At 44.6% G+C, this 23,121-nt stretch overlaps 1 protein-coding gene and 1 long non-coding RNA gene across 2 annotated transcripts in view; one reads left to right on the top strand and one right to left on the bottom strand.

The window, feature by feature from the left end:
- The window catches only part of ABCB1 (ATP binding cassette subfamily B member 1), a 104,428-nt gene extending 89,957 nt beyond the window's left edge, over positions 1-14,471 (top strand). The window contains exons 25-28 of the mRNA XM_070470159.1: positions 200-397; positions 8,067-8,273; positions 12,484-12,630; positions 13,492-14,471. Coding sequence (XP_070326260.1) covers positions 200-397; positions 8,067-8,273; positions 12,484-12,630; positions 13,492-13,695 — 756 coding nt within the window. The 3' untranslated portion in view covers positions 13,696-14,471. The remainder of the gene's footprint in view (positions 1-199; positions 398-8,066; positions 8,274-12,483; positions 12,631-13,491) is intronic.
- Positions 3,219-20,485, bottom strand: LOC139035971 (uncharacterized). Its single transcript, XR_011488633.1, has 3 exons — positions 20,231-20,485; positions 13,787-13,864; positions 3,219-3,496 (listed from the first exon to the last, which is right to left on the bottom strand). It is a non-coding gene; the product is annotated as an uncharacterized lncRNA (long non-coding RNA).
- Between the last annotated feature and the right edge of the window lie 2,636 nt (positions 20,486-23,121).

The following is a 23,121-nucleotide window of genomic DNA, read 5'->3' as shown; positions in this document are numbered from 1 at the left end:
ACATTTGTATTGTGTTAATGAGACATGCTGTGGAAACACTGCCCCTTTTAGATCTGTATTACTTTCTAGCAGTTTCAACTGAAGCTTGGTTGGAATCCAAGATCGCTGCCTTCTGATACCTGGCAGTCCAGAGGGTTGGCTCTAAAGTCAGTTTTCAGGATTGCAACAATCAAATGTACTGTTATTGTCCTGATTTTAGAATACAATGGAAGGAAATGTGGCATTTAATGAAGTCGTGTTCAACTACCCCACTCGACCAGACATCCCAGTGCTTCGGGGGCTGAGCCTGGAGGTGAAGAAGGGCCAGACGCTGGCCCTGGTGGGCAGCAGCGGCTGCGGGAAGAGCACGGTCGTCCAGCTCCTGGAGCGGTTCTATGACCCCTTGGCTGGCACAGTGGTGAGCACACTGTTTTCTTTATTTTTTTGTGGAGTGTAGTTGATTTACAATGTTGTGTTAGTTTCAGGTGTACGACAAAGCAATTCAGTTATACATATATCCACTCTTTTTCCAGTTCTTCACCCATACAGCTTGTTACACAATATTGAGTAGCGTTCCCTCAACAGTAGGTCCTTGTCCGTTATCTGTTTTATATAGAGAGGGTTGTGTGTGCTAATCCCAAGCTCCTAATTTATCTTTCTCCAACATGTTTCCCCTTTGGTAACCATAAGTGTGTTTTTGAAATCTGAGAGTCTTCTTTCTGTTTTGTAAAGTTCATTCATATAATTTTAAAAAATTAGATTCCACATGAGTGATAGCATATGATATTTGCCTTTCTCTGTCTGAATTACTTCATTTAGTATAATCTCTAGGTCCTTCTGTGCATCCTTTCTTGTTCAGCTCATTCCAGATTTTTCATCTTCTTAATGCCTAGATGTATTTAATTCTCGACTACAAGCCATGGCTTTACAAACCTTTCAACAATGATTCCACTTAAAGTCTGACCTCTTTGATACAGTCTCAGAGCTGTGTCCACTGTTCCAGCCAATTTGTCCAACCTTCCCCTCAGCTCTACCACCCTCCCCTCCTCTGCAAGCAGCCTTTTTGCCTGCCGTCCCCCTTCCCTTGGTCTCAGTTTACATGAGAGGATCTTGGGGGGGGGGTGGAAATCCTGAAAGGCAGAGGAGGGGTGCTGAGAGAAACAAGATGGAAGCCAGGGATGGCAAGGAGAAGGTGGTCACCAGTGACAGATGCCATGGAGAGACGGGGTAAGATGAAGACTGAAAAGACATGGGAGGACTTGGCAATTAATGGGCTGCTTCTGACATTTCACAGTCTTCTCAGGGAAGTGGTGCTGGGAGAAAAGTGTTCAGCATGGCCGAGGTGTGGTTGGGAGGGATGTGGAGACGAAGTGTGTGTAGACTAGTGCAGATCAGAGGAGAAGGAAGGAAAGTAAGACGGGGCAGAGCCCAGGGAAGGCATTTATCGTGGGGACCCGTGAATGGTTTTTATGGCTGAAGATGGGATAAAACCATGGATGGAGAAAGGAAATTCAGACACCTTCTAAGAAAAAAAAAATAAAAAGCGGTATCAACAAATTTGGGAAACAGATAAAGAACATAGAAGGATTCTCTTTTCCTTCTAAACTAGAAGGGTAAGTGAAGGGTCAGATTTATTCATGGGACATTCAGTAAACTGTCAATGAGTGCTTGTCAGGGACTATCCTAGGTACTGGGAACGAGATAGGAGTTGTGAAAGGAGTAGGGACATTTTTTATTGTTATTTTCTGGTCACACTGTGCAGCTGTGGGATCTTAGTTCCCTGACCAGGGATGGAACCTGGGCCACTGCAGTGAAATTACAAAGTTGTAACCACTGGACCGCCAGGGAACTCCCCCAAATAGTGAATTTTTAAATGACTGTAATGGGGACTAGAAAAGAATCAAATTAGGAAGGAGTGAAATTTATAGCGAAACATTTCCATTATGTAGGCCTTGAGTTATTGGTTATACTCAGGGGTGACATCCAAAATATTCACCAACTGGAATGGCCTGGGCGCTGCCCAGCCAGGACGGACACCTGCTTTGTGCAGTGAGACCGATGCCCACCAGCTCCTTGTGGGTCCTACTCGCATTAATGATGGACTGGAAATAGAATTTTCTACATGTAGGTGAGGGCTCTTTTCACTTCCTCACAGTGATCGCAGTGATCATAAATATTTCTTACTGTATCCAGAGACAGTTGTGCCTTTAGTGAGTCTATTCTGTGACAGTTATGTACGCTTTGTTCTTCTAAGCCCGGTTCCTTATTTTCACTACCTTATGACATATTTTCTGTGAATTCTGACTTCATGCTTCAGTTTCATGATTGAAGTTTGGACAGAGAACTCAGTGAAGACCTTCCTGACGAATGAAGCCGTCAGAGGAGGAAATGTTGACTCTGACAGTGGTCGTGGTCCTTAAGAGACATTTATTCAGCAGCATGTTATATGTTAATCTCTAATGAGTTATAGGGGATGCTTAAAGATTTTAGCTGAAGAGATAGGGCATATCCCTCCATGACTTAAAGAAGACAGACTTTGGGACTCCTCCAGTGGTCCATTGGTTAAGACTCCATGCTTCCAATGTAGGGAACGTGGGTGTGATCCCTCGTGGGGGAACTAAGATCCCACATGCCACCCAGCGTGGCCAAAATTTTTTTTTAAACAGATGATAGATCTAGAGTTGATTCTTAAGGGAAAACTAGAACTAGAGGCATAAGGCTATAAGGGTGTGCAATCAAGATGTTGTTTGATGAGAGATCATGTGAGCTGTGGCTGATGAGTGATTTGTTCCTAATGTAGCATAAGTTGGGCTTCCCAGGTGGGTAAAGAACCCACCTGCCAATGTAGGAGACTCAGGAGACATGAGTTCAATCCATGGATCGGGAGGATCCCCTGGAGGAGGGCATGGCAACCCACTCCAGCATTCTTGCCTGGAGAATCCCCATGGACAGAGCAGCCTGGCAGGCTACTGTCCACGGGGTCACAGAGAGTCGGACACAACAAAAGCAAAAATCATGCATGCATGCAGCATAAGTTGGCTGAAATAGCAGATTTAATTAGAATAATGACTCTCAAACTTGTTTCATTTTAACCCCAGTTAGGAAAGGCAAAAACTTTCATTCCTGCCACCCCCCAACTGCACTCATAGTCACTGCAGTGGGAAAAACTCTTGGTAATAACAAAGTGTTGGAGTTGAAAGCAGCAATAATGGTAAACAGTAAAATAATCAGACCACAAGAACGTAAAGAAATAAATGGTTATTCTCCACATACATTAACACAGCAGAGCAAAATTAAAGACATTAACCAGATCAGTTATGGTTCAGTGTAGGAAACCAAGTGCTGTGGATATTTCAAGCAGCTGCATGTTTAATGAGGGGGATTCAGTGCTAACATAATCATTGGAAGAGTGGAAGTCAAAGTCAGCGCTCCCAGCATTGAAATCACAGCACCGCAGCTGGGATCCTGTGGCCAGGAAGTTGCCGGAACTTATGCCCATGTCACAGCTGCTCCGAACCTAAAGACACAAGAACAGAATCTGGCTGTTGCAAAAGCTCCTCTCTGCTGGAACACGTGTGATAGTTTACCACAGCTTCTGTTTTCCAGGTTTTGCACTGGGCATCTCACTGATAGAAGCTCAGTTACTTCTGGCACCAGAAGGGAGCCTAGGAAATAGATTTTAGTCCACCAGTCCCTTGATAGGTGAGAGGACAGACACAGAAGGATTTGGAAATGAATGCTGAGTGCATAGGAGAATAACCCTTTCAGGACAACAGTGATGATGCTCGGATCAGAAACAAAGCGCCCTCGTCTGTTGGAGGAAGATGATGATCTGCTCCTGTGTGTTCGCACTGGAGCTTTGAGATACCGCCACGTGCTCCACCACAGCCAGACTTCTTAGTGGAAGTGCCCACAATAAAGGCTAGTCAATGTGCCAAGTTCTGTTTATGAACATCAGTTAGTGATCTTGAAAAAGACTAAGCTAATAGGCTATTAGCGATTAGTTCTTACTGCCATGAAAAAAAAAATGAGTCTGGGGACTGGAGCATCATTTGATTGTAAGAACTGAAGCAAGGAGTTGACCCTGAGGTCAGGAAATCCTCGTGACCATCAGCAAGCCTGAAGTCATACTGGGCAACATTGACCTGAGCGGTGGTTCTCAGACTGGCGTGGGTCCGAATGGCCTGGAGAGCTCACAAAGGATGCAGCCACCCTGGCTCACTCACAAAGATTAGGACCCGGCCTTTTCAGTTTTTAAACTTTCCCAGATGATTCTGATGCCAACCAGACTTTGAGAACCACTGAACTGGTAACTTTGCAAGTTTCAGGTCACATTGTGGCAAGTCTTAGAAAATGAAGCTATGGGATTGTTCAGAGAGTAGAGGTTCTGAGTTTTGTGGGGCCTGAAAGTGATACAGTTTCAGGGACTATACTTGAAAGAGTCTGAAGTTAGGAACACAGAATTAGTCACAAGAGTAAATATTTACTTCTAATGAAAAAAATTCACAACAAAATATTAAAGCCTTAAGGATGCTGATCCCTCTCCTTTTTAGGTAAGTTATCCTAAAGGCTTACCCAGAAAAGCCTGGCCTCCCCTCACCCAGGACATTGTTTAACTCCCAGCATTTGCCTGCAGATGAGGGTCCTTGAAGCTTACATTCATTAACTTCACTGAGACTCCCTGGAGTCTTGAGTCTTCCCCTGACCTTTCCTTTCTCCCCTTGCCCATCCTACACACCACCATCAATGTCCTCTCTCCCTCTTAGGACACAGCTAGAAGCCTGTCGTCTGGCTGCTACCCACTGGGTACCTGGGCTAAGATGGACACATTGTTCTTTTGAAAGAAGACAGAAAGTATTTTTCAATTCTCAACCATTGTGTAGCCAAAATCTAACCTGTAGTGTGCAGATTTGAGCTCCCTCAGTCACTTAAGAATGTGACCTTGCACAAGTGACTGAACTCTGCTCATGTCCTCATCAGTAAAATGGGTATTAAAGTCACACCTGTCTTGCAAGTTTTGTCAAGATGAAATGAGAGAGTGCATGAGGCATACTTAATCACAGGACCTATAATATAATCAGTGCTCAATAACTTATCTAAAATGATTATTTCGGAGTAAATACAGGAGAATGATACATATGTAACATTTGATTGTGCTCCTGAAATCAGGCAGTAGATTTAAGTCTAGAATAGGGATAGCTCATCATTTAATTTAGCCTTTCATTGTTACTGCCAGCGTGTTACTTGAGATTTTCATTTAGGCCAGTATCTTTTGAGCAGTGTTCACAGACTCACTGGATTTCCTTGGTCTTCCTCAGACCACCACCCGTGCCTCAGCCAAAGAAGATGTGCATTGATCTTTTTACATTTGGACTTTTAAACATATTTTCCCTCAAGAAAGGATCCTTTAGGAAACAAAAGTTTTAAATAGTTAGCAGTAGCTGTGTATAGTGTGGGGATGAGGAGCTCTAAGCATCTTATTATATGTCTGATGGAAAGACTCATTGAAGCTTGCAGGGATCAGTCATATTCATCAGATTATATTAGTTAACAGTGTCTTTTTTTTCCCCTAGCGGTGTGTGTGTGTGTGTGCGTGCGCACGCATGTGTGTATGTGTTAGTTGCTCAGCTGTGTCCGACTCTTTGCAACCCCGGGGACTGTAGTCCCCAGGCTTCTCTGTCCATGGAATTCTCCAGGCAAGGATACTGGAGTGGGTTGCCATTCTCCAGGGGATCTTCCCAACCCAGAGATTGAACCTGGGTCTCCTGCATTGCAGGCAGATTCTTTACCATCTGAGCCACCAGGGAAGCCCCCTAGGGGTATAATTCTGGAACAAAATTTTATTTTTTTCTTTCCTCAGTTATCCATTTCTCCAGTACACAGTGTCCCGTCTAACGTGACCTGCTATACGGCTTTTAATCATCCTCGTGTGGCTTTTCCTTCCTCTCTTCAGCCTCTACTTGCCACTTTCACTCAACACCATGAGGAAGCCTAGAGCATAGATGCTTGGAATAGTCTCCGTGGCAACTGGGCTTGGTACTAGTAAGGTCATGGCTGTGTTTTCCATCCATCTTTACACCTGCTAGTTTCACAAATAGAAGCCATCTTCCTGCAGCAAAGCCCATATGTTCCCTGTCCTTGGCCAGCTGTCTCCCAGAGGCGTGCAGTCAGGCTCATGGGATTCAGAGTATATTTATAGCTCGGGATATAATCATCAGTATTAGAAAAGCTCGAAGCTGAGTCACTGATGTCTTCTTCAGTGGTTATGGCAGTTCTCACTTGAATGCCAGAATTCTCTTGCAAAGTAGATCTTTGCGGCAGATACGTCTCCATTAGAGAGGAAGGGTTTTTATCTGCAAGGCTGTAATGGGCACGCCCCAGGCTTCTGCAGGGTGATCCAAGGGGACCCAGGTTCCTAGAGAAAGGCCGGGCTCTCCCTCCTGCTCCTTTAGGTAAGCTGTAGATGCCTGTCCATCCTTTTATCCCCTCAGACATCTATCCATCTGCTGTGGTTCCAAGGACATCACACAGACACTGTTCCAAACCACAGACAGTCCTTCACATACTCTGTGCCTAGCACTGTGCTCAGTGGGGTCCATACTGACGTCACTTAATCCTCAATTCTGGAGTTTAGGGATTATAATCATTCCCATTTTACATGCAAAGAAACTGAGATACTAACTCACTTTCCTAAGATCAACAGCTATTTAGAGAGAGAGCGGCACCCTCCCACGCTCACTTCTGTTTCATTTGAGTCCTCAAAAACCTGATCCTAACTAACAGGTCAGATCAGAAATGTGACCTCCAGGCCTGTTATGTGGTCATAGCAGTTACTTATTTACAGTCAAATCGTGGCTACTTTTCCTGTGAAAAATCAATACATAGCAGTAAGGATGGGGGACTTCCCTGGCTGGTCCAGTGGTGAAGACTCCAGTTGAACTGGGATCCTGTGTGCCACATGGTACGGCCAGAAAACTAAAATGAAAAAGTCATCCTATTAAAAAAAATAATAGTACCAGAATACATTCCAGAAATGGAATATGTGTTATTAGTTTCTGGTAGCTGCTACAACAAATTACAGCCAACTTAGGGGAGTCACACACCACAGATCTATCTTATAGATTCTGGAAGTCAGATGTCTGAAGTGAACCTCATTGTGTCGGCGGGGCTGTGCGCCTTCTGGAGGCCCTTAGGGAGAATCTGCATGCTTATCTTTCCTGGCTCATGGCCCCTTCCTCCATCTTCAAAGCCAGCAATGACTGATCGACTCCTCCTCATGTTGCTTCGCTGTGACCCCCACTCTCCTGCCCTCCACCCCCGCACAATTAAGGACCCTCATGATTATCTTGGGTCCACGTGGATCATCCAAGATAAGCTCCTCATCTTGAGGTCAGCTGATGAGCAACCTTCCATCGTAATTGTCGCTCTGCGTGTGAATAACATTGGCAGGCTTCATGAATTAGGACGTGGATACCTTGGATGGAGGAGATGGGCATCATTATGCCTTGTTGCTGTTGTCCAGTCCCCGAGTTGTGTCTGACTTTGCGACCCCATGGACTGCAGCATGCCAGGCCTCCCTGTCCTTACCATCTCCCGAAGTTTGCCCAAGTTCATGTCCATTGCATCGGTGATGTCATCCAACATCTTGTCCTCTGTCACCCCCTTCTCCTCTTGCCCTCAATCTTTCCGAGCATCAGGGACTTTTCCAGTGAGTCGGTTCTTAACATCAGATGATCAAAATACTGGAGCTTCATCTTCAGCATCAGTTCTTCCAGTGGCAGTGGGGGTTGATTCAGGGTTGATTTCCCTTAAGATTGACTAATTTGATCTTGCAGTCTAAGGGACAGCAATTATTCTGCCTACCAGATGCATATATCAGAAGCCAGAGTTAAAATAGAAGAAACATGATGGTTCCCCAGAGCATGCAATTATAACCTGATTCAGTTAACCTTGATGATCCAAACTGAAAGCAACAACAAAAGTCTCATAACAACTTGGCAGTCTTAACATAGGAAATAACAATATTAATTTTGCTAAATTCAAAAATGTTCTGGTTCTGAGGCTGATCCATGATCTCCTGTTTTCAGTTAATCGATGGCAAGGAAATAAAGCACCTGAATGTCCAGTGGCTGCGAGCACACATGGGCATCGTGTCCCAGGAGCCCATTCTATTTGACTGCAGCATCGGCGAGAACATTGCCTATGGAGACAACAGCCGCGTCGTGTCCCAGGAGGAGACTGAGCGTGCGGCCAAGGAGGCCAACATCCACCTGTTCATCGAGATGCTGCCAGACGTTAAGTCTCTCACCAGATGCGGTGCCTGGGAGCCTGTGGTTGTGATTTGTAAAGCGCTGGATCCCAAAGGTGAAGAGAAATGAGCAGCCAAAACACACCCCTGCTGTGGACAGGCATCTTCCCATCCTATGTTGTGTTTACCCAACACTCCCCATCCCCGTCCGTGTCATGTTTACCTGACACTCCCCATCCCCATCCGTGTCATGTTTACCCGACACTCCCCATCCCCATCCGTGTCATGTTTACCCGACACTCCGCATCCCCATCTGTGTCGTGTTTACCTGACACTCCCTATCCCCATCCATGTCATGTTTATATGACACTCCCCATCCCCATCCATGTCATGTTTATATGACACTCCCCATCCATGTCGTGTTTACCCGACACTCCCCATCCCTATCTATGTCATGTTTATATGACACTCCCCATCCCCATCCATGTCATGTTTATATGACACTCCCCATCCCCATCTATGTCATGTTTATATGACACTCCCCATCCCCATCCATGTCATGTTTATATGACACTCCCCACCCCCATCTATCTCATGTTTATATGACACTCCCCACCCCCATCTATCTCATGTTTAGATGACACTCCCCATCCCCATCCGTGTCATGTTTATATGACACTCCCCATCCCCATCCATGTCATGTTTATATGACACTCCCCATCCCCATCCATGTCATGTTTACCCGACACTCCCCATCCCCATCCATGTCATGTTTATATGACACTCCCCATCCCCATCCATGTCATGTTTACCTGACACTCCCCATCCCCATCCATGTCATGTTTATATGACACTCCCCATCCCCATCCATGTCATGTTTACCTGACACTCCCTATCCCCATCTATGTTGTGTTTACCCGACACTCCCCATCCCCATCCATGTCATGTTCACCCAATCACCTGCCTGACTCCCTGTGAGCAGTCTGACTAAAAAGTACACATCTGGGGGGCCTTTCCGTCCACATCAGGGCATGGGGCCCACAGAAGCAGGCGTGAGCCTCCCCCGTCATTTCTCTCCCAGCCTCCTCCCTCCGCCTCCTTGCCGCTCTCCCCTAAGCCTCGAGCCTCTTTCTGTGGAGTCAGGCCAGGCCAGGCTGGACCCATTCAGAAAAAAGGCTCTGAGCACGGTGAGTTATTGGGGTGTCCGTGGTATGGTGTCGTCTCTCACCATTGCACATTCCGTGGGCCCCACGCTCCGCTTGTAGGACTGATACTGAAGCCTGCCCTGGGCTGTTGTCCCTTTGATGCCCTCTGAATCCCTCCTAGGAAGTTAGAGAAGTGGAGCCTCTTACCCTCTCTTAAGCCACTGAGGTCCTATATTTTAAGTTCATCTAGACTGCCTGGAGAAGGAAATGGCAACCCAGTCCAGTGTTCTTGCCTGGAGAATCCCAGGGACAGGGGACCCTGGTGGGCTGTCTATGGGATCGCACAGAGTCGGACATGACTGAAGTAACTTAGCAGCAGCAGCAGACTGTATGGAGTAGGAAATGGCAACCCACTCCAGTATTCTTGCCTGGAAAAATCCCATGGATAAAGGAGCCTGGCGGGCTACAGTCGACAGGGGCGCAAGACTCAGACACGACAACACATATACACTAGATCTGTCTTATCTAATGCCCCCCATTATCACAAGTTATGTTCTTTATTATAAGGAATTGCCCCCTGAAAACAAAGCTCAACTTCAATCCGGCAGAAAAGGTCCTCTCCTCGTGGGGAAAGATGACAGTGCCCTATGGTCCTAGCCCACTCCCTAGACGGCCTTTTCTTGAGGCTCTTCTCTGGATCACTGCCGTCTCCACATATCACAGCCCCCCAGGAAGAAGCAGTGTCCCCTCTCTCCCCTCCTTTAACCTTCTAGCCCATCTGTGGATAATTGGCCCTTCCCAAGGCTGGAACATTCAATGTATAACTTTAGTCCCCTTCACTAATGATGAGGTCAGTTAGTCTGGGCATGGGCCAGCACCTCAGTGTCACCTGGGATCTTGTGAGAGATGCAGGTTTTCAGACCCTACCCCAGACCTGCTGAACCAGAAACTTGGAGCTGGGGTCTAGGAGTCTCTGTTCTAATACCCCAGGTGATAACTGATGCAGGTACAGTTAGAGAACCGGTGGGCTAGGGGTTAACAAAGGCAAATACTGAGAGGGATTATCATCCAGCTTATGAAATGTATCTTGCTGCCTCTCACTTTGTCTGCCACAGGGACCCATGTTCCTGGGCTCTGTCCACAGAACACACCTGTACACATTAGAATTCTTTTCCTCAGTATCTACATGTGGAAGGAAAAGGCAAAGCCCGTTACGTCCTACTTTCTGTCCCAGGACCTACTTCTTCACCTTTGCAGTTCATGCTAGGATTTACCTCCTCCTGCAGCGGGGCTGCTCTAGTTTCCTTCTCTCAGGGTTTACAGTCCTGCGTTTACCTGCCTCAGTGGGATCTGTCACCTGCGTGGGACTCACTTCAGTGCATCGGCTCCCCAGGGGCTGCAGCTCTGGGGTGGGCCTGTTGCAACCGTCTGACCAAACCTCCCCCAAGCTCGCTCACAGCCTCTGCAGGTGGAGAGCTCTCTGTTGAGTGCCACAGAATTTGGGTTGCTAGAAATAGCAAGCAAGAACAGGCAGCCCTGCATAGAACATGAGTTTGTTTTACTTGAAGTACAGTTGATTTACAGTGTTGTGTTAAGTTCTGCCATACAGCGGTTATTCAGTTACCTGTATATGTACATGTTCTTTTTTAATGCTCTTTTTCATTATGGTTTTTACAGGATGCTCTGTGTCCAGCAGTAGGACTTTATTGGGCATCCACCCTGTGTATAGTAGTGACTTCCGCTCCACCCAGCCCCCACTCCATCCTCCCCGCCTCTCTCCCTTGGCTGCCGCAAGTCTGTTCTCTGTGTCCGCGAGCCTGTTTCTGCTTCACAGCTGAGTTCATTGGTGTCATGGTTTAGGTTGCACATATAAGTGATACCATGTGATATTTGTCTTTCTCTTTGTGACTTACTTCACTTAGTATGATAATCTCTAGTTGCATCCACGTTGCTGCAAGTGGTATTATTTCACTGCAGGCGGATTCTCTATCAGCTGAGCCACAAGGGAAGTCCAAGTGGTATTATTTCATTCTTTTTTATGGCTGAATGATATTCCATTGTATGTATGTACCACATCTTTGTTAACTATTCATCTGCCAGTGAATATTTAGATTGGGTCCATGTCTTGCTATTGTGAATAGTGCTACTATGAACATAGGGGTGCGCGTATCTTTTTAGTTAGAGTTTTGTCTGGATGTGTGCCCAGGAGTGGGATTGCTAGATCACATGCTAATTCTATTTTTAGTTTTCTGAGGAATTTTCGTACTGTTTTCCATAATGGCTACAGCAGCTTACATTCTCACCAGCAGAGTAGGAGGTAGGACGTGATTTAAAATCAAACTCTGGATGTCAGAATCAGAGCCCACAGTTTACAAAATTTCAGCCTGGCAAGGGTCTGAGAAATGGAAAAAGATAATGTTGTTTTCTAGGTTATACATTGCATTTCTCCTCTCACTTATTTACCCTATTAATTCCAGTCCTTATCATCATATTTAATATTTAATTATCTGCTGTGGGAAACAATATATGAAAAATTTTAGGAGAATTCTAAAAGCAAAAGTAAATCAGGAAATTTTAGCTTTTCAAGTTAGATACCAAAATAGAATTTCTTAGCATCCATTAAAATTGTTGAAGCTTTGGAAATAGTCTTATAAAAACAGACAGCAAAAGGTTAGCATTCTAAGAATCTTCCCTTCCTCACTTTTTGATATAATGCAGAGAGCATCACCTACTGGTTAGAAATAAAACAAGCTTCAATCATATTATGCATAGCCTGTTAAAATCAAATTTCCTTCCTCTGACCATTCTCTGTCCCAAATATAATGAAACCAGAAGGCTTGAAGAGCCTGACATTACAAGAATAGTCTTCCTCAGGTTAATTTGTCCACACTAACACATAATTTTTAAGACACAAGTGTCTGTTTTCAAGAAGAGAAATTAATCCTGCCATTTAGAGCTATGTTTTTGCTGTTAAACTCATCAACCCATTCTTAGCTTCTGAACCTCAACGTTTTTGTGTATATGGAAGTGGTTATCCTGTTTTCTGCAAGCAGACTCTTTCTCACACCTTTATCAGCTCTGCTTTTCATAATAACAAAAGCCTGTTTACAGAAATACAGCACCAGAGTCGGGGACAAGGGGACTCAGCTCTCTGGCGGCCAGAAGCAGCGCATCGCCATAGCCCGCGCCCTCGTCAGACAGCCGCACATCTTGCTTCTGGACGAAGCTACCTCGGCTCTGGACACGGAAAGCGAAAAGGTGAGAATTTAAATTGGACTCGTTCACACTTGAAGCAGCTGTCCTTAGACGGTTTAAATTTATGCTACTGTCTTCCACAGTAGAGAAGAAAATACAGGTTGATAACAAATTTTGTTACTCTCAGTGGAATTTAAACACTTTCTGTAGCTGTCATTCAAGAGAACTAAGATGAAATGAGGCAGATTAGTTTTATAGCACGTGTGCTCCAAAAAATAGCCCTGGATCATTTTGTATTGATCCAAGAAGCTGCATTCAGGAGGCATGGTCCCATCTCTCCTGATAGCATCTCCTCAACAACTATATAAAAAAGTGGAAGCACAGAAAAATGTTTAAACCTGGCTGTTCTGTAAGGTAAATACTAGCTATTGTTTTTAGTTTGAGAAAAAGTTGAGTATTCAGGTATCTGAATGATAACTCATTCTGAGATTTTTTCTTTAAATCTTTTATTGGAATACAGTTATTTTATAATGTTGTACTGAGAATTATTTTTTAATTTTAAAAATACCAAAATTCAAAGAAGCTGTGTTTGGCCCGTGCCTAGGCTTCCTGACTTAACTGTATTGCTAGACTAGAAGGATGCTGCATGGCTAAGCCCACTGCTGAATGCTTTTAAATGATCACAGGGGCTGTATTTATAGTCACAACTTGGAGATAGCCCCTACCTGAGAACTAACCCAAACTAGGATTCGGTATCTTCCAATATAACAGATCCCTTGCTTTGTAAAATATGTATTATATTCCACTGACACCGTTAAAGGAGCACTTATCATTGGATACATGAACGGTGAGGCTTGTTATGAAGGAGGAATTCAAGGGGGAGGATTATCCTGACCAGAGGTAATTTGTGTGATCATTGAACAGGTTGTCCAAGAAGCCCTGGACAAAGCCCGAGAAGGCCGCACCTGCATCGTGATCGCTCACCGCCTGTCCACCATCCAGAACGCGGACATGATCGTGGTGTTTCAGAATGGCAGAATCAAGGAGCACGGCACGCACCAGCAGCTGCTGGCGCAGAAAGGCCTCTATTTCACCATGGTCAGCGTCCAGGCCGGAACAAAGCGCTAGTGAGCCGTGACCGTGTAAGCTGTTAAATAGTGTCTTATAGTATTTGTGTTAAAGTGTGGCATTTAATCAAAATTAAAAAGCAAACACTTACCAGAGAAACTATGTAGAGTTACTTATTCAACATTTCCTGCCGCAATGGAAGATCCATCCCACTCTGGGTCTTCAGAGACTTTATAATTGAAAGAACAGAAAGAAGCATCATTGATGGGCGTAAAACAATGGGTTTGATGGCATGAGAAAGGTTATAGAATCATTCAAAGTAGATTTTGTTAATAAAGTGTATAAATTTTTGTTTATATTTTCTTATTCGGACTGTAACTGACGACCTAAAAGATTATAGAAGTAGCAAAAAGTACTGAATGTTTGCATATAGTGCCTATAATAAAAGTAAACTTTTATATGACTGGAGTCATCTTGTCTGAAGTGCCTGTAAGTCTGTCAGTCTCTCACTTGGACTATTGAAGATCATTTCTGCACTTAAACAAAAGGAATTCTTTAAAAACTCCCATTAATTTTGTAAGAATGGTTAAACCGTGTATTAATTCCTGTTGTACATGTCTTTTCACATTGGGTTCTACAAAGCCATATGGCTTTGTTCTTCTTGAACTTGATCCTGCTGATTCTTGTATTTTCACATTATGCTGACTCTCAGACTAGTCACATAGATCAATACAGGATTGTAGGGGCTGAAATGGGGCAGAGGATGGACAGCTGTGAAGCATATACTGTCATGTATGTTGACTGTTGCATTGTTCTTATAAAGGGCTTTTACAGAATTTTCATCTTTTTGTACTTTTGAAAAATATTTGTATGTATTTGGCTGCGCTGGGTCTCAGTTGCAGCATATGGGATCTTTGATCCTCACTGCAGCATGTGGGATCTCTGTTCGCGGCATTCACACTCTTACTTACAGCATGTGGGATCCAGTTCTCAGACCAGGGATCAAACCCAGGCCCCTTTGTCTTGGGAGCACGGAGTCTTAGCCACTGGACCACCAAGAAGTTCCTTTTTGCACTTTGAACAATAAAATTCTTCTTCTGTTTTGATATTGAATCACTTTTCCCTGTAAACTGATCTCTTCCAAATTGATCCTTCTGGTGGCAGATGATTAAAATGTGCCATAAGTTTAAATACAATCAGGAAATGGTGCTCTGACTACGAAAAGACAAGCCAAAAAGCACTATAAACATGACTGAAAGGCACAAGCTGGGAGCAATATTTGCCGTATTTATTATGAACGATTGGTATCCTGAAAACACGAAGAATTTTAAAAGGAACAAAAATGCCATCACCTCCAAGGAAAAATGGAAAGAGAACATGGTCCAGAAATTCCCAAGGAAGAAATTCAGGAGAAAGAAAGTGCACTGTCTCAAAGAAATGCAGATTAAAACAACAAACCCTTGGACAGTGACATCAGCCTTGTGGCAGAATAAGACATCTTTGTTTTGCCCTCAGCAAGAGTAGTTTGGCATTGAACCACGAACAGAAGCACCGTCAGGGAGCTGTGGCCTCCAGCGCCCTGTGCCAGGGGGACCTGAGAGGAGTCCTGCTTCCCCACAAGGCGACTAACAGGGACACAGACTTGGGCTCTGGCTGGACCCTGAAATAGCCCGTGAACTGGCGCGAGCAGCCCGCACCCCCCTCCCCAGCCTTGGTCCAGTAGCCCCTGGAAAACCCTGTCTAAAACAGTCACCCACAGACCAGAGAGCCTTTGAGAAGTCCGGGCTTCCAGAAGAGAAGTCTCAGCCCACCTTTGGAGCCCGAAACTGTGAGTTTGGATGCGCTGAGAGCGCGCGAGGTGCAGCTTCCCTTGACTTGCACCACCCCGCCCCCAGAGGACACAGCTCAGGGCCAGAGAGATCTCATCCTGCACTTGCTCTCAGGGCAAGTGAGAGCTGGTGGGTGACACGTGGCTTCCCAGTCCATGCGGGAGGCTGCCACAAAAGCTCATTTGTTTCTCCCCACATCCAGGGTCCTGAAACATGGACTGCATGACTGGGAGGCAGGGAGAGGTGGAGATGGCAGGTAGCCCCCTCAGAGGTCATCGAAGGCACAGGGGTCCAGCTGACCGCACTCAAGAGGCTTGTCCTCAGGCTGCAGGGATGCCTCTCCTGCGGTGCTCAGCATATGCTGTGCTGTGCTTAGTCACTCAGTCGTGCCCTACTCATTGCAACCCCATGGGCTGTAGCCTGCCAGGCTCTTATGTTCATGGGATCCTCCTGGGAAGAATTCTGGAGTGGGTTGCCATTTCCTCCTCCAGGGGATCTTCTTGACCCAAGGATCAAACCCAGGTCTCCTGCATTGCAGGCGGATTCTTTACCCTCTTAGCCATAAGTGCTCAGGATACCTCACCCACAAATAGCCCCTGACCCTGTGGCCAGGTCCCTGCGTGCTCCCGACAGCAGTGGCAAGAACAGGATCTGGCTGGCTGGTGACTGGTGAGCACACACAGACAGCTGAGCCAAATCTACCGACTAGGGAGAAACCGCAAACTTGAGCTTTAGTGCTGCCTTTGGCAAAACAGGAGGACGACAGCCAGTACTTGGTCGGCTGCCCTGCTGATCAAGAGAAGGCAGATAAGCCTAAGGGTTCTGCCACAAGAGGGAGCAAGAAATGTGGATGAGGTGTAATCAGAGGAAGTCAGAAAGCCTCAGAATCACTGGCAGGGCTGATGGAAGATACTTCTCTCCTGAACCAGGTAATAAAGACAGGAGAAGGTGAATATTACTTCAGATGGGAAGAGTGCAATGCAAACTTCAAGGGACATGAAAAATCAAGAAAACATGATACCACCAAAGGGTGACAATGTTGACAAAACTTGAGCTAGAAATAAAAACAGGAGTGAAATAAATTGGAAATGAAAGAGGAGAAATTACAGCTGATACCACAGAAATAGAAAGCTTCATAAGAGATTACTATCAACAGTTATACACCAACAAGTTTAATAACCTTAGGATAAACTGATAAATTCTTAGAAACATACACCATATCAAGACTGAATCAGAAATCGAAAATCTGAATAGACCGATAATGAGTAAAGAGATTAAGTCAGTAAACCAAAACCTCCCAACAAAGAAAGGCTCGGAACCAGATGGCTTTGGTGAATTCTACCAAACATTTAAAGAATAACACCAATCTTTCTCAAACTCTTTCAAAAAATGGAGGAGGAGGGAACACTTCCAAAGTCATTTTACGAGGCCAGCATTGTCTTGATTAAAAAGTCAAAAACATTACAAGAAAACTACAGATGAATATGTGTGATCAATATAGGTGCAAAAATTCTTGACAGAATACTTGCAAACTGAATTTAACAGCACATTATAGGGATCATACAGCATGATCAAGGGGGTTTATCCCTAGAATTCAAGGATAGTTCAACATAGGCAAATCAATAGTTTAGTAATAAATTAATTCTATTAAATAATATTAATAAAATGGAAAATAAAAACCAGATAAGAGATGAAGAAAAGAATTTGAGAAAATACATCCTTTCATAATAAAAAATTTCAAGAAGTTGTTTATAGACGGAATATGTTGTTCAGTCACTAAGTTGTGTCTGAGTCTGCGACCCCATAGACTGTAGCCTGCCAGGCTCCTCTGTCCATGGGATTTTCCAGGCAAGAATACTGGAATGGGTTGCCATTTCCTCCTCCAGGGCATCTTCCTGAGCCATGGATTGAACCTGCATCTCCCATGTCTCCTGCAATCCAGGCGGATTCTTTACTACTGCGCCACCAGGGAAGCCATAGAGGGAATATACCTTAACAGAATAAAGGCCGTATGTCGTAAGCCTACAGCTAACATCATACTCATTGGTGAAAGATTGAAAGCTTTTTCTCTAAGATCAGGAACGAGATAAGAGTCACCACTCTTGACTCCTAGTCAACAGTACTGGGCATTCTAGCCAGAGTTATCTGGCAAGAAAATAAATAAAAGGCATCCACATCAGAAAGGAAGAAGTTAGATTGTCTTTGCAGATGATATGATAGTATACACATCTAGAAAACCCTAAGGATTCTACCAGAAAATGTCTTTGTCTCCCTGGCTTCTTTACGTAGCATAATGCCCTCCAGGTTCATCTGTGTTGCCACAAATGGCAGGATTTCCTTCTTATGACTGAACAATATTCCACTGTAAGTATTTACTGTGTTTTCTTTATCCAGTCGTCCTTTGATGGATACTTATGTTGTCTCTATATTTTGGCTATGGTGAGTAATGTGACAGTAAACATGCAGTGCTGATTTTGTTTCTTTCAGGTACACACCCAGAAGTGGAACTGCTGTATCATGTGGTAGTTCTAGTTTTAATTAAAAATGTTTCTTTGGCTGCGCTGGGTCTTCGTTGTGGCATGCAGGCTCTTTGTCGTGATGCTCAGGCTTTCTCTAGTTGTGGTGCACCGGCTGAGTTGCTCCGAGGCATGTGGGATCTCTGTTCCTCGACCAGGATCGAAACCACGTCCCTTGCATTGGAAGGTGGATTCTTAACCACCATTTTTATATCTTTGAGAAACCTTCACACTGTTTTCCCTAATTTTAAGCCACCAAAGTTGTGTTAATTGGTTACAGTAGCATTGAGAAACTAATAGAAACCTCAGATCAGGGAAGCTAAACATGATGCTTTTATTTTACTTTTTAAAAAGAAGGGTAATGAGGCTCTGAGTTGGGCTAGTGAGAAGAGAGAAGAATGGGTGGCTATGAGAAATATCCAGAGTCTAGACATGAACAGTGGAAGGAGGGGAAGAAACTGCCTAGGAAAACGCTGTGACATGGATGGAGGTGAACAGCTCTTTAGGAGGAAGACAGTTTGTTCATATGGCTTGAAGGTGACATCATAGTAGAAGGTTTTTTAAAGTGTGGCCCCTGGTTACTAACTAAACACAGATGGGTCCCACTGTGTGCTGTTTGCTTGAAATCGGCTGTTTTATTTTCTTGGTTCCATCCTGGGATTACCCAGCTCTGTCCAACTTTAAACAATGATGATGATTTTTTTGTTCACCAGAATGAACTGAATTTAGGCCAAAATGTGTTTCTGTTTCCTGATGCACACAGCAGCCATTTGTTCCCAGGTCTCAGTAAGAAGAAGTGTTTATGAACCTTTTTAGGAAAGGATTGTGTCTTTGCATCATTTTGTTCTTTCATCTGACAGTGTCCTTAGTATATACTCAGTAAGGTTCAGTAAGTGTCTGGTCTTCTGCTAATTTTTTTTAAAATCCAGTATGTACCTTCCTATCTGTTAGTTTTGTTTTATCAAAAATTAAGATCTGAAAAGTGATTTATCAAAAATTAAGATCTGAAAAAATTTAAGACTACATTGAGTAGTCTTATGTAGTAAGGCCATATAATTTTACATAAAAAATAAGGAGGGAAGCCCATCGTTACTATAAGACCTGTGACCCAGCTTTACCTACTTTACCAAATAAAGGGGGAAGCCTTTTAGGACTTGTGTCCATAATTTTGTAAAAGAAAAAGTATCTTTATGAAGTGAGAGTAACCCCATAACAGTATGATAGCAATATCACCGTCCTGGGTTTGATTTTATGTTCTCCAGGGGATCTTCCTGACCCAGGGGTTGAACCTGGCACTTCTGCATTGCGAGCAGATTCTTTATTTCTGGGCCACCAGGGAAGCCCTGTTGGAGTCGTTACCTGCTGTCATTTAGGAGGCTGGATGAGGGGTACACGGGACTCTACAGCGTCTGCAACGTGCTGTGGGTCTATGATTATTTAACAACAGAACGTTAAAGATAGAATCATATGGTGAAACTTAAAGATCTGCTGCTCTTCAAGTGCTCATTATGTGGGCTAAAATGAAAAATGAGTTACGCAAGAAGTGGCGTGAGTGGAGAAGACAGGCCCTGGGGATGAAGGACCAGCATTTCGGGTGGAGGAATTCCCGCCTCTACTCTCAGTTCAGTAGAGACTTTCAGCCTCTGCTTAAAAGCATTTGAAGTACACCTGGGGGTTTCCCATGTGGCTCAGTGGTAAAGAACCTGCCTGCCAATGCAGGAGATGTGGGTTCGATTCCTGGGTCAGGAAGGTCCTCTGGAGGAGAAAATGAAATACACATGGAAGGATGTTGTGGTTGGAGCTGGCTGAGCAAGGCAGAGAGTGCATGAAGGCAGGAAGCACTGGCCTGCTTCCTCTGGGAGCCCTGTGACAAAATGGAGCTTGGGAGTGTTGTAAGCTGAGGATCAGAGCTTGAACTACGACTGCCTTTCCGTCTCAGCACCTAGCCAGCGTGCCGTAGGAAGCAGCCCAAGATACGTAGGCAGGCCACGTGACTGGACTCAGCAGGGCCCAGCCGTTATCAAGTGGCAGCCGCCTGAGGGGGGTACCACAGACTTCAACCCATTCAAGCCTTTAGATGACTAGCCCCCGCTAGCACCCAACTGCATCCTCGTGAGACGAGACCCACCCGCCATGCCCAGTCAATCCACAGAACCTGGAGTCATAGAAACCCAGTATTTTAAGCCAGTTGATCGCTAGAGCGAGGAAGAGCCCTCTGACTTGGAAAGCCTGTAAAGGACTTTCACTTACCTGAACTCTTGAAAACTCCAAAAGTATCCTGTAGGCTGTAACAACACTCCAGTCAGCATCTTGCACACGGGAAGTCCTCACTAAGAATGTCTGTTAAGTGAAAACAGCAAAAGATCTGTTGATCTTAGGAAAGAGATTAGACAGGAGATTTTCAGGAGCACCATCTGTAACTGTAGTCCTTTGTCCTACTTGGAACTTATAACACCAAGGTCAAAGACCTCTCCTCTTGGCGCTGGGAGGAATCAGGATAGCAAAGAGAAAAGCAGGAATGCTTACTGATGTGTGCAAGAGGCAAAGATACATGATGAAATGTTTTCACCAGGACTCTTTCAAAAGAGCCAATTTTGGTCATAAGGAAAAGTGACCTTTGAATTGGAAATGGAACATTTTTGCTTTCTGTACTAGGCAGCTCAATTTAAATGTTTTCCCTCTTATTGATTGTCGGTTGTTCTGTGGAGAAGCATCAAGGTTCTCCAGCCAAAAACCCTGGGTTTCTCTCCTGGCTGGCTGTTTGTTACATATGTCATTCTTTGGGCAAGTAACTGATGGTCTCTAAGTCTTTATTTCCTTATTGGGCCTTATGGAATTTCAATAGCTACTTCACTGGCTTACTTGAACACTAGATATTATAATATTTAGGACAATGCTTATCAGATAGAATATCGCAAAAAAATAATGTTGGTTTCCTTCACTTCATGCTCTTCAAGGCCACCTGTTCTCTTGCATGAAAAGAAAGTTCTGTTTTGTGTTTCTTCACCTAACAATTTTCTTAAGTGCCTATGGGGTGGATATTAGGAGCACAGTGGTAAGGAGCTCACGGTTTAAGGAGACAGGAAATAAGGTTAGTAATGTGTGGGTGCCATTACACAAGATTTTGGGGAACTGAACAACGCCAGCACTTCTCTTGGGAAGAAGTGCTCTGAGGGTTAAAGAAGTTTCTTGGAGAACTGAGTACCGACTTGTCAGATGGACGCTGGAGGAAATCTGTGCGCAGGCTGGCTGTGGAAACGTCCCAGAAGGCTGTGTCGGAAGTGACTCCTGGTCAGTTTCAGGTGCTGGGTTGGGAGCGGTGGGTGGTGGCCACCACCGGGATGGGGCTAGGAAGTCAGGAACTGAGCCTGAAGGGCCAGGTGTGCCAGCATAGGTGTAGTTTCTTTTTAATGCTTTATTTTTTTAATGACACAATTGCCATTATTTATTTATTTAAATTTCTGTCTGTGCTGAGTCTTTGTTGCTGTGTGCAGGCTGTCTCTAGTTGCGGCTCGTAGGGGCTACTGTCTGTCTGTGGTGTGTAGACTTATGATTGCAGGGCCTCCTCTTGTTGCGGTTTGCAGGCTCTTGGCACACAGACTTCAGTAGTTGTGGGCAGGGGCTTAGTTGCTCACAGCTTGTGGAATCTCCCCAGACCAGGGATTGAACCCATGTCCCCTGCATTGACAGGTAGATTCCCACCCACTGCTCCACCAGGGAAGTCCCAGAATAGATATATTTTTATTCTTGCTGTAGTTTGTTTACAATAGTTAGAGTGTTGAGATATGCCTGACTTTCAGGTGTCCACATTCCTACAAGGGTACCTGTGCAGTGAGATTTTATGAAATAAATCACATTTAACTTCTTTGATTTCTGTTATGCAGATGGATATATCAGCCTTTTACAAACTCCTTGCCTAAAGGAAGAAAAGAACACCTATAGAGACCTAGCTTGCTACCCTTGCACATGTGGGTAACCTGCAAGACCACTTCTGCTATCGGAATATCTCACCCGCAAGCATCAGGGGCCACAGCATCCTAGCATCTCAGGCCAGAAATCACAATGTTGTTTTTGGGAAGGAGGGGAAAGGCAAGGTGAGGGGAGAGGGCTTTTTTTTTTCATTTTAGTAAAGAGATAAAACTAAACAATGTTATCAAGATCATACTTCTAATATTTATTTTTATCATTAAACAATGGCATTTGAAGCTTTTCTGTTCTGTCAGAATTTGAGTATGACAGTTTTTGCATTTCCCAAAGAGCGCATTGGGCTTCCCTGGTGGCGCAGACGGTAAAGAATCTGCCCGAAATGCAGGAGACCTGTGTTCACTCCCTGGGTCGGGAAGATCCCCTGGAGAAGGAAATGGCAGCCCACTCCAGTATTCTTGCCTAGAGAATTCCATGGACAGAGGAACCTGGCTGGCTACAGTCCATGGGGTCGCAAATTATCGGACACGACTGAGTGACTAATACTTCAAAGAGCTCATTGTCCCTATCCAATCCCCTCTTAGCAAAACATGTCTGTCACTGTGGGCAATGACCCTGTTGCTCCCACTCTTTTAGACTTTAAATAAATGACTCAAGCAATACGTCATTTTTCCATGGATGGTCTGTGTTGCCTGCAAGACTGGCAGTTCTTTCCAGGCTATGGCTGAACCTACCTGAATTATTTGAGGAACACTAAGGCCACAATAATCTGCTTCCTTAGACTCTATGGACACTTACATCACCATGTGTAAAATAGACAGCCAGTGGGAATTTGCTGTGTGGCTCAGGGAACTCGGACCAGGGCCCTGTGACAACCTAGAGGGGTGGGATGGAGAGGGAGCTGGGAGGGAGCTTCAGAAGGGAGGGGTATATGTAGACCTATGGCTGATTCATGTTGGGGTTTGACAGAAAACAGCAAAATTCTGTAAAGCAATTATCCTTCAATAAAAAATTAATTAATTTTAAGAAATGGTGTGAAAGTTTTTGGAATCTGGGAGCCCAGGTCTGGAACTTGTACATATAAATAGAACCTGGAGAGCAATATGCTAAAAGGAAATGGTTGGGTTAAAGTGAAAAAAACAATTTTATGAATTTCCTCTGTGAGAACAATACTTAAGAATGTCAGAGGCTCAGTACAAAATATTGGGTGTTTCATG

This window comes from Odocoileus virginianus, chromosome 1 (assembly GCF_023699985.2).
Source record: "Odocoileus virginianus isolate 20LAN1187 ecotype Illinois chromosome 1, Ovbor_1.2, whole genome shotgun sequence".
NCBI lineage: Eukaryota > Metazoa > Chordata > Mammalia > Artiodactyla > Cervidae > Odocoileus > Odocoileus virginianus.
The sequence above is the reverse complement of the archived record's forward strand: the minus strand, read 5'-3'. Positions and strand labels throughout refer to the sequence as shown.